The 13,130-nt window shown below is 51.0% G+C and overlaps 6 protein-coding genes across 6 annotated transcripts; 2 read left to right on the top strand and 4 right to left on the bottom strand.

Moving 5' to 3' along the window:
- Window positions 1-29: 29 nt before the first annotated feature.
- Window positions 30-683, bottom strand: Z518_00006 (uncharacterized protein; the record flags this gene model as incomplete). Its single annotated transcript, XM_013420610.1, has 2 exons — window positions 30-467; window positions 579-683. The coding sequence occupies 2 exons, from the start codon at window positions 681-683 to the stop codon at window positions 30-32; spliced, it is 543 nt and encodes a 180-aa protein (XP_013276064.1).
- Window positions 684-1,859: 1,176 nt separating this feature from the next.
- On the bottom strand, window positions 1,860-2,425 carry Z518_00005 (uncharacterized protein; the record flags this gene model as incomplete). Its single annotated transcript, XM_013420609.1, has 2 exons — window positions 1,860-2,202; window positions 2,286-2,425. 2 exons carry the CDS (start codon window positions 2,423-2,425, stop codon window positions 1,860-1,862), a joined length of 483 nt encoding a protein of 160 aa, XP_013276063.1.
- Window positions 2,426-3,309: 884 nt separating this feature from the next.
- Z518_00004 (uncharacterized protein) lies at window positions 3,310-3,754 on the top strand (the record flags this gene model as incomplete). The annotated part of the gene is made up of 2 exons (XM_013420608.1): window positions 3,310-3,387; window positions 3,443-3,754. 2 exons carry the CDS (start codon window positions 3,310-3,312, stop codon window positions 3,752-3,754), a joined length of 390 nt encoding a protein of 129 aa, XP_013276062.1.
- Window positions 3,755-5,139: 1,385 nt separating this feature from the next.
- On the bottom strand, window positions 5,140-5,985 carry Z518_00003 (uncharacterized protein; the record flags this gene model as incomplete). Its single annotated transcript, XM_013420607.1, has 3 exons — window positions 5,140-5,771; window positions 5,828-5,897; window positions 5,944-5,985. The coding sequence occupies 3 exons, from the start codon at window positions 5,983-5,985 to the stop codon at window positions 5,140-5,142; spliced, it is 744 nt and encodes a 247-aa protein (XP_013276061.1).
- A 2,398-nt stretch (window positions 5,986-8,383) lies between these two features.
- Window positions 8,384-9,739, bottom strand: Z518_00002 (uncharacterized protein; the record flags this gene model as incomplete). The annotated part of the gene is made up of 1 exon (XM_013420606.1): window positions 8,384-9,739. The coding sequence occupies one exon, from the start codon at window positions 9,737-9,739 to the stop codon at window positions 8,384-8,386; it is 1,356 nt and encodes a 451-aa protein (XP_013276060.1).
- Window positions 9,740-9,967: 228 nt separating this feature from the next.
- Window positions 9,968-13,115, top strand: Z518_00001 (uncharacterized protein; the record flags this gene model as incomplete). The annotated part of the gene is made up of 1 exon (XM_013420605.1): window positions 9,968-13,115. A coding segment is annotated over one exon (3,147 nt), but the record flags the coding sequence as incomplete, so codon positions are not given.
- Between the last annotated feature and the right edge of the window lie 15 nt (window positions 13,116-13,130).

The following is a 13,130-nucleotide window of genomic DNA, read 5'->3' as shown; positions in this document are numbered from 1 at the left end:
TTGTTTGCAGAAATACACTCTGTACCAGCTCAAAACTCCGCCTTCAACTTTTTGGCCGGCATACCATCACCTTTATCCTCCTCCTTGAGCGCATCGACAAAGCGTCGCTTCTGAGGCATCTGCTTGTGAACCATGCCAGTACCGACATCCATACTACTGGCTGTAGAGTCTGTTGGAGACGGGAGACCAATTCCAAGGTTCAGACCGTGACCAAGATCGAGACCGTCATCATTATCCTCCAATTTCACGTTGCCCTCATTTGGCTCGGCCTTGGTTGGTTTGGCCTCGGTTTCTCTCTTGGGTTTCACCTTGGCTTTGCCATCGTCATTGCTACGGAGAGTAGTCTTAGAATCACCTTGTGTCGTTGTGATGATGTTCAATCGGTTGCGCTTCTTGATGTCTCCAAGGCGTTTGACGATGGTGTTTGGTTTTGCTCCAGTCTTAGCTGCGTAGGCGCCAATATGAATCTATGTATCGGCAGACTATTAGTAGAGTGGTAATGGGAGCGTGAGGCGACAAACATGGGAAGAATTGGGATGAAGAGAAGGAGAAGCGAGGCGAGGGATGAGTAAGCATACTAAGATTGGCAAAGGAGATTCACGAAGAAGGTCGAAGAGGTATATTGCGTCTTTGATGACGTTCTTTGACTCTGTTTCAGGCTCTTTGGTTAGTTTTAGAGCCATTGTTTCGTGCGTGAGGGGTGATGTTTGGTTGAGATGGAAGAGGTAACACGGATGGGATTTGTAATGGTTTGGGAAAGTGTCATAGTATCAGAAAGTAACAAAGGGGCTTGTGTGGAAAAGAGAATAAATGGTTATAGCCGCATGACCAGAGTTAGAGCATGTGCCCGAAGACCTGCGGAGAATACGGGAGGTTGGGAAGCTCTTGGAATAGAAAAGGAGTGTGAAAGAGAGTGACTCATCAATCTGCAGAACTTTGGATGGCTTAGATGGCTATTCAAACTTTCTCGTCCAGCATTAATGTCTTCGCAGGGGCAGCCCGGTTTGCCATCATGCTCGAGGCCAAAAAAATACCGCTCCAAGTTCACACAGGTGGCCAACAGCCCCTAGCCCCGATCGCCCTGAAGTTTTGCCGTTCTAGCATGGGAGGATAAATCAGCCCAACGCCAAGGGAGATGTCGTGTAACCGGGGATGAGGTTAGCTTCATAGAATGACCGCAGGCTGAAAATGGTATCTGATGAAAGAAGAACAGTGCAGGTGGCGAAGAGGGGGGTGTGCAGTAGTCCTTCCCTGTTACAGGAATTCCCGCTCCGCCCTCCTCGGGCGCGGATGGACGGCATCTCCCTTTGCGGCGGCCATCATGGCGAGCCAAATGGCTAGCAGAGAGATATCAAAGTGACAGACACACAATTCCGACCACTCAGGAGCAGATATCTACGACCTATTCATAGGTAATCGTAGCGGTAAGGGTGGTTCAGAAGAAGGAAGGGGGGGTTTGAGAGCGATGTCAAGTTCTCGCGGGCGACTTTCCGCCAAGACGGGCGCTAATTGTACGCTAAAAAGGCTAAAACGACAGACAAAATGGACGGCAAGGCTACCTGCACAGAGCCAGCCACACATGTTTATACATGGTTTGAAAATTCAGAGGCTGGGAGAATTGAATCCATGCCGCGTGAATGGTCTCGAATTGGTGTACATGCTTCAGCGGGATCCACCTTCCCGCAGTCCGTCGTTGCAGATTGATGACCAGGCGTCCTCAAATTTCTCCCAATAATCCTGCCGGCTTCAAGAGCTTTTCTCGCCGGTTTCGATCTACTGGCGTACCAACTTCCCACCCCCTCTCTACCCATTTCCCTTCCCTCACACCCAATTTACCTCTCCTAAGCTATGTCCACCCATCAGCCCGTGAAACTTGCATTCCCACTACTCTCTGCTTTGACTTGACCGTTTACCGCTATAAAGAAATCTCCAGGTATGGATTGTGGGCTGAAACTGGGAAAGGGATTGAAGGCGTTCATTGCCACACCCTCCACTTTCAGGTCGGTCGGGCTGTTGCTAGCATCTGAGAATGGCTCCCCATCCAGAGGTTCTCTCTTTGGTTTTCTAGCCCGTTTTGATGGAGGCATCTTTTTTTCCTCTTCGTCGTTGGAGGCTTTTCGCTTGGCTGGTGTTGAAGGTGTCGAGCCAGACTGGCCCTCAAAGAGCCTTGCCGACTCGTTCCTCAGCTTATAGTACTTCTGACTGTTCAGACGTCAGCAACATTCAGACATTTAGTGAACATCATTGATTCAATGGAGAAAACGACAAGGAATGGTGCTTCAGACCTCACGGCTGAGGCAGTCAAGCCCTCGCCCAAAAGAGCAGCAACAGTCGTCCAGGTATCCGTAGAAGGTCTGAGATTTGCTGAGGAGATGGCAAGAAGAAGCATGCGGCGTTCCCGCTCTGCAGTCCATTGGTATGGCATGATTGGAATATAGTTTACTTGTACACAAACAATGACAGTCAAGCTTGAAGCACTGATGAATGAAGGAGGTGTGGAGGAAGTATGATGGAGCAAACAAATCGAGGGAAACAGGTACAATTATACGCCGAGATCAGGTGGAAAGAAGGAGAAGAACGAACCGGCATGCTTCCGCCGAGAAATGTGGACCCATACTCTGGGCTATGAGCTGCCAGCGAGGGGTAGCTTTAGGATCGATGAGACACAAAAGCAATTTCCGCTCAGTCGAGGCGTTCCAGGGACTAGGCATGATAGCTGTTGTCCAATGAGCGGAGGCAGACTAGAGGATGTTCAAATGAGGAGAGTCAAGAGAAGACTCCGATATGGCCGATATCGAAGGAGGAGAACTTTTGGAGAAATAGATAATTTATAGACAGGGGAATGCCGGGCACCTGTATTTGGTTGGCGGCTAGGGTTCTCAAGCAAATCCGTAGTTCACAAGTAGACTTGACCGAGCTAGTTCCGGAGAATGGCCTTATCGAAGTATAATATACGAGGAACCGGCGGTGAGAACGAATCATGACAGATGGTGCATTTCGACGGCGTCGTCCAGGGGATTTGGTCACTTACGAAGACAGATGTAATGACGGTATCAGCGGGGTATTTTGTTGAAATGGTTTCATGGCCTGCAGAGAACCTGTCCACCGCTCCCCCCTCGGGGCCTGGGACCTCTGTCCGGATTTCTGGGCCAACATTTTGGAACTATAAAAGCCAACCAAGGTCTTGAGCGCCCCGGGGACTGGCTTCATACCTTGAAAATCCAATTTGCATCCTCACAGCAATTCCATATCTACCAGTCCACCTTCGGACACAAGAATCAGAAAGATCCGCGACGAACTTTTATCAACATGGCTCAAAGTCAGGTAAAGGAAACCGACATTTCAGTCCTCATTGCTGCAATCCAGAGCTCCGTTGGCCCCATCCAGGTATGTTGAATCCGCACATAAATGAATGTCAGGATCCAGCTAAGGAAATCATCAGGTGGACGCCGAAAAGGTTGCAAAGCAACTCGGTATGAGTTTGTCAAGCGTTCCGCCAAAGTTCACTGCGATTCGAAAGCGTTACAACATTGACATCAAGGTCGTGAATTCGGGGGCTCTCCAGCGGAATCGTCCTAATAGCCCGAAGAAGAGGCACTTAGTCCATGGTCCCAAGGGAGTCAGATGTGTCAATCCGCAGGCTCAACCAGTCGAGTCAGCTGTGGTGGCATTGCCAATGGACATTTGCCCAAAATCCGAGTTCGACCAGTCTCAACACGAGTCCATAAATATGGGAGTGTGCTGCAGGAACTGATAAGGATGATGCAGGCATTCATTCCGTGGATGAAGATGATGTGGGCTGATGGCACAATGTGGAAATGATATCGGCGATAAAGCAAAACAAATAGCTTGGGCTCTGTAGTCTTGGATCACCGATGTTTTTTTCCCCCTATTCCCATATCGCCCGCTTGTGGATTTCGGTCTTCTCATATTGTTATAAGATATCGCTAGTGGCCCTACTAGTGGTCACAAGTTTTGCATGGCATTGCCTGTTGATACCTCATCAAGGTATGACTAGGTAGAGCGTCCTCTGTAGTTGTCAGAAACCTCGACTGAGGATGCCCGCTTGAGTCTGGCTAGTAATAGTCGAGCTTCGACATCACAACGCTCAGAACAGAGGTCAATTCAGCGAATGTAACAACGGTGAGTATCTGAATGATCGGATGTCATTACCTTTCAGCCACATATTGATCTGTCAAAATGCTGGAGATGTCCTTGCAGAATGTAGGCAATAGCATTTGAAAGTTCGGTGGAGAAGCTTGATCAACATACCCGAAAGGGTAGGGTCGCCTCAACAGGAGGCGCATTTCTCGGCCGCAACTTTTTACGCAAAGAGTATGGTAAACATGTGTTGGTTCCCTTATCAAGGCCTGCCTCAATATTCCTCGAGGTCCCACAATCTCACGATTTTTGTTCATGTCTGGCAGAAAATTGCAGTACGGTACGCAAGTGGACTAAGGTTCGCAGTAGAGGGAGAGAGGGAGAATTTAGGGTAGCAAGCCCCGATGCAGCGCTGGCTACTTGTGTTCCTTCGATGCATGTTCTCTATACTGAAAATGTGAGAGCCAGAGACATCTTGGGACCCTCGATGGCGCGTTCCTTCTTAATGTGTTCAAGCCAAGGGGAGAATTGCATGTTTTCACGCGGGCCGGTATTCTTCGAAAGGGAGGCAGCTTCGACAACTCCATGAGGATACTTGCTTGTCTGTTGCGACTTTCTCTATCGATATAAAGAGGTGACTTCCTCCTCCAACAAGTAAAATAGAATAGGGCTCGGTCTGAGTCCATTTCTTTTGCTTCCAAAGCTCTATGTTGGGGTTCCAATGGCGCTGTAGATATCCCAGATCGATGCCAGCGTGCCAATTCCAACAAGGTCTGCATAGCTGGTGAGAAGGATATCCACCCAAAATTCAACCTAAATTGGTGTTATACGTAGGAGGTCATCGAATACAACCGTACTGAATTCATCGAAATCTTCCTGAAGCTCAAATTGCAAATTGCAATCTGCTATCCTAGTGATTTCCTCGGTGTCCATTGTAGAGTCCAACGTACGAATCCATTTGATGTCCTTCGAAACAACTTCCGACGGCATTTGTCATTTTATTGTCCATTACTCATCATCCACGACATGAATGGTGTATCAGGCCTTTCGTGCTCGCTTAGCCTCCTTCCCCTTTCGATCACGCTTCTCTTGTTCGTAGTCATAGTCTTCATCCGAGTCATCGTCGCTTATGTCGCGAGCGTCTGCATCTGCATCGTCGATGTCACTCAACCTTGGAGTCCGAGCTGACTTGAGAGCTGAAGAGACGCGAGTCTCGCGTTTTGGTAGATCCTTTCGTGGAAGTGGTGTAGGAGAGTCCATAGTTGAGTCAGAGTCATAGTCAGATGCGGCAGACGCAGATGACATCTCGCTCGCAGGATCAGCTCGTTTGCCACGCTTTCTTTTGATTCCCATACGTGCCGTGGTGCCTGGAGTGTCTTTGCTAACTTTGATTCGGCTAATGAGAGAGGTTCGAATGGATTTGTTAGTTCGTTTGTTTGCAACAGGTGGTTGGGTGTCGATAGAATCATCATCCTCATCTTTGACATGAACACTTCCTTCTCCTTCACTGACCATCTCTTGCTTGAACTTGTTGTCGTTCTCAGCCTTCAGCTTGAACTTCTTCTCGTGGAGTTGTCTCATCTTCTCGATATCTTGAGTACGTGCTTTGATAGCTCTGACTTTGTCCTGAATGGCTCTCTCTGTGGGCTTCTCGTTGGGGTTGGCAACTGCTAAATACGACGTCAGGATGTGATATAAGAGTTGGTTGGGGGCAGGGGAAGCATACGCCAGGTTCGGACGATCTCCTGAACATTGAATTTGAAGTTTCGATCACAAGCGATGGCTCGTTGTAGGAGCTATTGACCATTAGCTGGATCATCGAACATTGTGTCTATCAATTACAGTGATCTCCTCGGCCTGACCCCAATTGATCCTCACAGGCATTGCGACTCAGGAATGACAACACCGACGTTGGAGAGGGGTTGAATAGTAGACAACGAGAAGGTAATTCTTTGTAGAGAGGTGAGAATCGATGTTAGGCGAATGATGAAGGTGGACGAGAGAGCATGAAAGAGCCCGGGTTGGTGAGAAAGGACCCAGACTGGAAGCAAAGTGAGACAGAAAATTTAGAGCTCTGAGAAAGAGCAGAGACGATGGGATGCTTTGGAGGGCCTCATCACGGAAGGGAAGAGTACTGCGGCTGGGTAGAACATCGCAGTTTGCTGGAATGATCGCGGCCGTACCGGGCTTCACATACCTGTACGGACATCGTGCGGCCTTCTGCAGTGGCGCCATTCTCTGAAGTCCACACTAGCGCAATACTTTTTGGATATTTGAAGGGACAATGATTCAATTTCAGACTTGTTCTTTCAACTGCCAAGAATCTGCCCGCATCACGACTTTCGGATCACAAGTCGGGAGTGTCGCTTCTGATCATTCAGCCGGCATAATACGGACAGAGATCTACACTTGATGACTGTGACAGCAGCGTCGTGTGAATGGTTAAGAGTGTTGCCTATATATCTGTATGATACAGAGAGAGGAAGAAAATGACCGTGATAGGAAAATTGGAAAACGGGACATATTAGCAGGTCCGAAAAGGGGCAGAAGGTGGGGCCGAAGTAAAGCCGACAGCCTTGTGCGCACAGAAGTACGATGTGTGCAATGAGGAGGAAGAAGATAGCGACAAGGCCAAAGGAGTAATCTGCCAACGGATTGACTGGCCAGAGTAGGCAGGAGGACTGTCAATCCTGCTCAGACCGAGTGTGCGGAATCATCTTAACGACGGACGATGCGGCGGCACATCAACTTCGATCAGAGGTAAGTAGCTAACATAGGTCTGAACAACCTGAACACTGGAGGACGTATATTTTGCAAAGCCATTACATGGTTTACAAGACGACCCCGTCGAGGCTAAGTCGGAAAAGTGAGAGCGAGCCTAGGGACAATGTGATGAACGATGTCAAAGTGGTCAAGTCTATGGAGCGTGAGAAGAAGAAAGCCTTTCCAGAAGGATTTCAAGAAGAGAATTTAAAAGAGAAGCAGAGAAACCTGGCCAATTCCCACATAATCCTCTCAAGACGGCACACCAAGTTCAAGCGCGCGATCAACCTTGTTTGAGCTCGTCGCAACACTACACTGCAGCGGCATCGCCGCCTGACCAAAGGTAAGCTCGTTGGTTCCCGCACTAGTCTTCATGACGAGATCTATTGGAATTACCGACGATATTCCTCGCTGTGGTGACAATAAAATAGATCTCACTCTCGATGACGATCTCCTAACAAGAAAGATGAGGTTGGCAACGGAAACAAGCTGACTTCCTCATTCGACAGGCAAAATCCTCCATCATGACCTCAACTTCAAAGTGTACCAAGCTCCCAAAACGACGCAGGAGCGTCTCGACTTCTACAATCTTGTCAGAGTAACAACAGTCTAGACCCAGAAGCGTCCTGAATCCACGACCTCCTCGAGACGAGTGACAGTTGCCGAACCACGTGCTTCAACATACAGCCAGCGCTTGATCGCTATCCACGAATGCTTCCATCATGAGAATCCACAGGAACGCACACCTTCCCCACCACCACGTCCTCAATCAAGATCAAAACGTTACCACTTCAGCACCTCTGGAAATCGCGGTATGAAGCCCAGTGGAACTTTTCTTTCTCTCATAACCCCCTCTAATACTCTCCCCACACATCGCAGTCTCTCCCGCTGCCGGCACTGGCCCTCTGAGTCCTGACATTCACGTAGTCCATCTGGAGAGTCGTGGTACTTGTTCTGGGCACGATCTGGATGCGCACGACCAGGGATGAGGATGACAGGATCATTGTAGATACTAACTGGGAACTAGAGATTGTCGATGGTCCCGAACTGAGACGTTGGGAGAATGCGCGTACGCACACAACTTAGACAGCGAATGCAGCAAGGATGAGCAGGAGGTGGGACTTGTTGTCCTTTCGGTTCATTTCCTCGAAGAATTGAGGTCCAAGACTCCATACAAGACATGAGGGCACGGACGAAAAGGTGCTTAGAATTGGAAAAGTTTCATGTCGTTCATGTCGAGATTATTGTTCACGAGCTGTTGTATATACCGTGTTCAATATGCCCTCTAAGATTGATCTTCTTATGTTGTTAACTAGCGCTAGTTGACACACTATGTCAAGTCTTGGGCGTATCAGAACACCTTGATTCCACAAAATAAAGAATATGTATGCACGGGCCGATTGATAATAAATAGCAAAAGGGTATTGTCCGAAACTCTTCCAAGGGTGAGAAACTCTATTAAGCCGCGGGTGTTCAAAGAGGACATCTTCGGAAACCCATACAACAAAATCTTGTTCTTTCACAGATATGCACCACTTCGTCTCTTCCAGAACCTGTAGGCCCAAAATGCAATGCCAGCCGTGGCCGCCGCTCTATATGCCAAAAAGACCGCGATGGCCACATTGACTCGGTCGTAATAGCCCCAGAGCAATCTTCCGACTGCATACTGCGGGTCGGAACCCACGCCTAAGCCGCCGATGCCGACGCTGTCCTTGTTGAAGGCGGGCTGCTTTGCAAGATCAGTGGGCTCCGCTTCCGTAACGGTGGGTACAGGTTCAGAAGTTGCTACGGCCGTCGCCTGAGTTGCGGAGTCCACGGCCGTTTGGCTCGGCCAAGATCCCGAGGAGAATGTCTCGGCGGTGTTCTTCCGGAAGGAAAGTGTCATGAGGTAGACTATGAGACGGAGATCGGGGACCGTGAAGGTGGGATATTTCCACAATTTGACGGCGTTGTAAGGCGGGAGCTGGTCAAGAAGGTCGGCTAGGACCCCTAAAGTGAGGCCCCAAAGCAGGATGGGTTGTTGGTAGCTTAGGGATCGCGACGATGAGGGTACACCGAATGGTGCTTGCGCCCAACCAGACACGGGGGATAGATTGTCACCGCCCTCCGTAGGGATGAAGCCTGGGATGGAACTGGCGTAGACAGACTCGGTGGGGATCAGCCGGATTGCGCTGAACATCATCTTACCCATTGTCATGCGGATCATCTTGTGTATGAAAGGACCGACGCGTTTGGCCATTCGACTCGAGATGTCCACTGACTCCCTTGTACGCAGGGTGGACGAGAGGAGTGCGCGGAGCGAGACCCAATGGATTGAGGCGACCTCTGTAGGCTGTGGCTGGACCGGAGGGACTGTTTTGCCAGTCATGATAAAGACATAAGGACACAGAACCATCAGGACATCTCTGCCCCAGGAGGTGGTGACGAGTCGTTCGGGCAGATTGCCTGCGCGCAAACATTCGGCGCTGTCCAAATCTAAGCCTATTTCTTCTCTTGTCTCACGGACGGCAGCGGCTAGGTCATCTGCATCCTCGGGATCCCGCTTCCCACCCGGCAGAGCCGTGTGTCCGGACCATTTGTCTCCTGCGCGGCCTGCGCGTTTGATGAAGAGGAGTTCGGGGTCACCCTGTTGAACCCATTCCTGCGAAAAGAATTCGCTGATCGACGAGGGAGGAGAGGAAGGCCTTTTGATTTCTACCACAGAGCCATTGTCAGGCGGGACAGGGGTGTAGGCAGGTCGGACACGAATTATGGCGGCGACACTGGCTCGCTTCTTGCAGCCTTGCGGAGAGGGCACATGAGGGTACGGGTTCTCGCTCAGGCGGACCAGGACGTCTTCTAAGGCCTTGATGATTGGTCTCGAGTCCTCCGACATGATTATATGCGGAACAAGCTTTTCATAATTGAAAGCGTAAGCTTTCTTTTAAATCCCGACCCCCCCGCACGTGACCTGGCCATGCGCGGAAAAAAACCCACGTGATCCAAAAAAAAACAGTAACGTGACGTCGCGACCCCCCCGGTCCAGTTTCCGGGCGCGTGTCGAACGCGTGCCTGTACAAACCTCTTTCACCTCAACCTTACATCTAGACAGAACAGCGAACTAATGACTTCCAAATTCTGCTCGGCGTGCCTTCAAAAACTCCTCCTCTCTTCTTTTCTAGCAGATCCCTCTGATCCAAGTAGCAAGATTCGTGCCACCTGTATTCATTGCCGGAATCGAAGTGCTCGACTGCGTGAGAAGAAGAGGAAAGCTCTCTCGTCACTCGATCTTAACGTGCCTTCGAAAAGACCGGCGATTAGTCGTACGCTCGAGGCTCCTTCGATCCCTCTTCCTCATGGACGACCCGAAACCCGCTCGGATACCTCTACACGCTCTCTCCCTCCACTCGAATCACAGCCGCAACCTCCAGACGCTCTTTCGATCCCTCTCTCTCATGAACGATTCGAAATCCCCCCGGAAGCCGAATCACGACCGCAACCTCCGCTCCCACCACCGACGGACTTCCTTCCGGCAGACCAATGGAGGTTTATCCAGGAATTTTACAACGCCTTAGATGAGGTCAAAATGGAGTTCTGTCTTCGGTGTCGAGAACGGTGGTTTACGATGAATTTAAAGAACGAGATCTGCCACACCTGTTTCTTGAGAGATAAGAGTTCCCATTCTCCTTTTCTGATGTCGACGGATAACGAAATGGATCCAGGCGAGATTCCAGCCCGTTTACCGACCTTGACCCAAGTGGAAGAGATGATTATTGCCCGTTCTCATGTGCAGATGTTGGTACATCGATATCGAGGCCACCAGTATCACTACTCCGGGCACTGTGTGAGTTTCATGCAAAACAATGTGAAAACGGTGAATATGTTACCCAATTTACCCTCCGAGCTGGATATTGTCGTTGTTCGCCCGTCGAATCAAGTAATGGAGAATAACCCCAGATATCATTCCCAGTTTCGTGCTGATTTCCGGGTCCGGAAAAGCCATGTGGTAACTTGGCTTCGTTATTTAAAGGCCAACCACCCCGATTACCGATACATCACCATTTCCCTGGACCGACTCGAAAGACTGCCGGTTGATGATGATATTTCCTCATCGTTCCCCTCGATCGTCGACGAGTCAATCATCGCGGAGGAGGACCCTGTTCCAGACACGTCCACGGGCCCAAACCCGCCAGTCCCGGCCGATTTCCCCCCTACGAATTCGCAATCGATGGTCCCTAATCTCCATGATGATACGACAGAAGTCGACCGGCTTCTGGCCGAGATTTCTGGGCGTGCTTTGATGCCTCCTGGCGTGCCAGCGCCATCCATTCGATCGACCCCCCTCGATGAGGCAGCTGGGAGAGAGCGGATCTTTGCCATGGCCTTCCCCACTCTCTACCCTACGGGTCGAGCCGATTTTAACGCCGCCCGACAGCGAAAGGTTGATTTAAAAGATTACGCTCGACATCTGATGTGTTATCACGATGGGAGATTCGGTCGACATCCCCGCTGGCGGTTTTTGATCTTTAACCTCCTGATGCGTCGAAGGGCGAGCAATTCGGCCCGTTTTTATGTGTCGAAGGCGTCGGGGTTAAAGGATCTTACCCGTGAAGCGTTAACGGAGGCCTTGCTGACGGATGAGTCTCTCCTCCCTCAGATTGTTCGTCAAGGTTCGGCGTTGACTGGAACTCGCCCGTTCTGGAGAAATAAGGGGTCTGGGCTGCAGGCGCAAGCCCGATTTCTCTCGCCCGGAACGTCGCCGGTGTTTCTCACCTTCAGTGCCGCCGATATGCAATGGGAGGACTTGCATCGACACTTCCCCGGATTTTCGGCCGCGGCGACGGGGGATGATCGTCTTCGGCGCCAATTCATTTGGGAGATGGTTCAAAGCCACCCACACATCATCGCCTCTTACTTGGATATCCGCTTTCGGGTCTTCAAAGAGCGCGTTTTGCGGCCCTTCTTGGGCTATACGGACGAGTGGTCCCGATTTGAGTGGCAGGCTCGAGGTTCCGGCCACTTACACTGCCTCTTTTGGATCCCATCGGCACCGCCCCTCGATGTCGCAACGCCCGACGCCCGAGCCCGGTTTGCCCAGTACTGGGGTGTCCGTATCACGGCCTGGAATCCGGACCAGCTCCGGCTCCCTGATGCACGAAACCCGGCATCCCTGGCCCATTCGGATGTTGCTAATACGGCCGATCAATTTGCTGCATTCCTCAACCGACTTCAGGTGCACTCGGCGTGTAGAGCGCCTTACTGTTTACGGACGAAAAGAGGATCGGAAGTCCCGTCGTCCTGCCGGTTTTTCTTTCCACGGCCGCTTTTCCCCGCCCCGGTGGTGACGCAGGAGATTAACCACAAAGGGTGGTTATTTTCTCCAGCCCGAAACCAGGCGAATCTGAACCAGTGTTCACCGGTCGTCACCATGGGGTGGATGGCGAATACGGACATCCAACCGCCGACCAGTTTGCCCGCCGTCCTGTCTTATATAGGTAAGTACGTATCCAAGCCGGAAAAGTCATCCCTGTCGTATACCGAGCTCCAGTCGCAAATCCTCCCATACGTGAACGACCGCGCCCCCCTTTTGTCGTTCGTCTCGAAGATGCTCAATAGACTCATTGGAGAACGGGATTGGTCCGCACAGGAGGTCTCCCATCTCCTTCTCCAGATTCCGGTTCAGCATTCGTCGCGGGGAGTCGTCGGCCTCGATTGCCGGCCCGAAGAAGTACAAGAGGACCTGATTGTCTTGGAGTCGGGGGACATTTCGGCCAGGCGATCGGTCCTACGAAGGTATCGAGATCGTCTGACCGATACGAGAAACGGGAACGCCGCCCTTCGGGACCTCAGTCTTTTGAGCTGCCTCCAGTTCTGGGATTGGTTAAAGTGGAAGATCCGGCCGCGGGCGAGTTCACGGGTCATCAACTACTACCCCAGATATCCGAACGATCCGAAATCTCAGAGTTATTCCGACTACTGCCGCGTCAAACTGATGCTCCATCATCCATTTACGGACTGGCCCGATCTCCTCTCCGTCGAGAACGAGAACTACGGATCATATATCGACGCATTTCGGGCCTGTCGACGTTTACATACACACCCGCCAGACTTCTACGACGACCCGGAAGGAGAAGGCTCGGATTCGGACTCGAGTTCGGACGATGAGGATCCCCCGGAGGAGGCCGAAAATGAGCATCCCCTGGCTGACTTCGAGGTTTTGGCGCGCCGGCGGCCGGGAGCCGATTTGCCCACCCGTGGGGACTTGCTGGACGGTTTAGGGAGCCGGG

The sequence above is a fragment of the Rhinocladiella mackenziei genome (assembly GCF_000835555.1).
Source record: "Rhinocladiella mackenziei CBS 650.93 unplaced genomic scaffold supercont1.1, whole genome shotgun sequence".
Classification (NCBI taxonomy): Eukaryota; Fungi; Ascomycota; class Eurotiomycetes; order Chaetothyriales; family Herpotrichiellaceae; genus Rhinocladiella; species Rhinocladiella mackenziei.
This window is presented reverse-complemented; position numbering and strand designations above follow the sequence as displayed.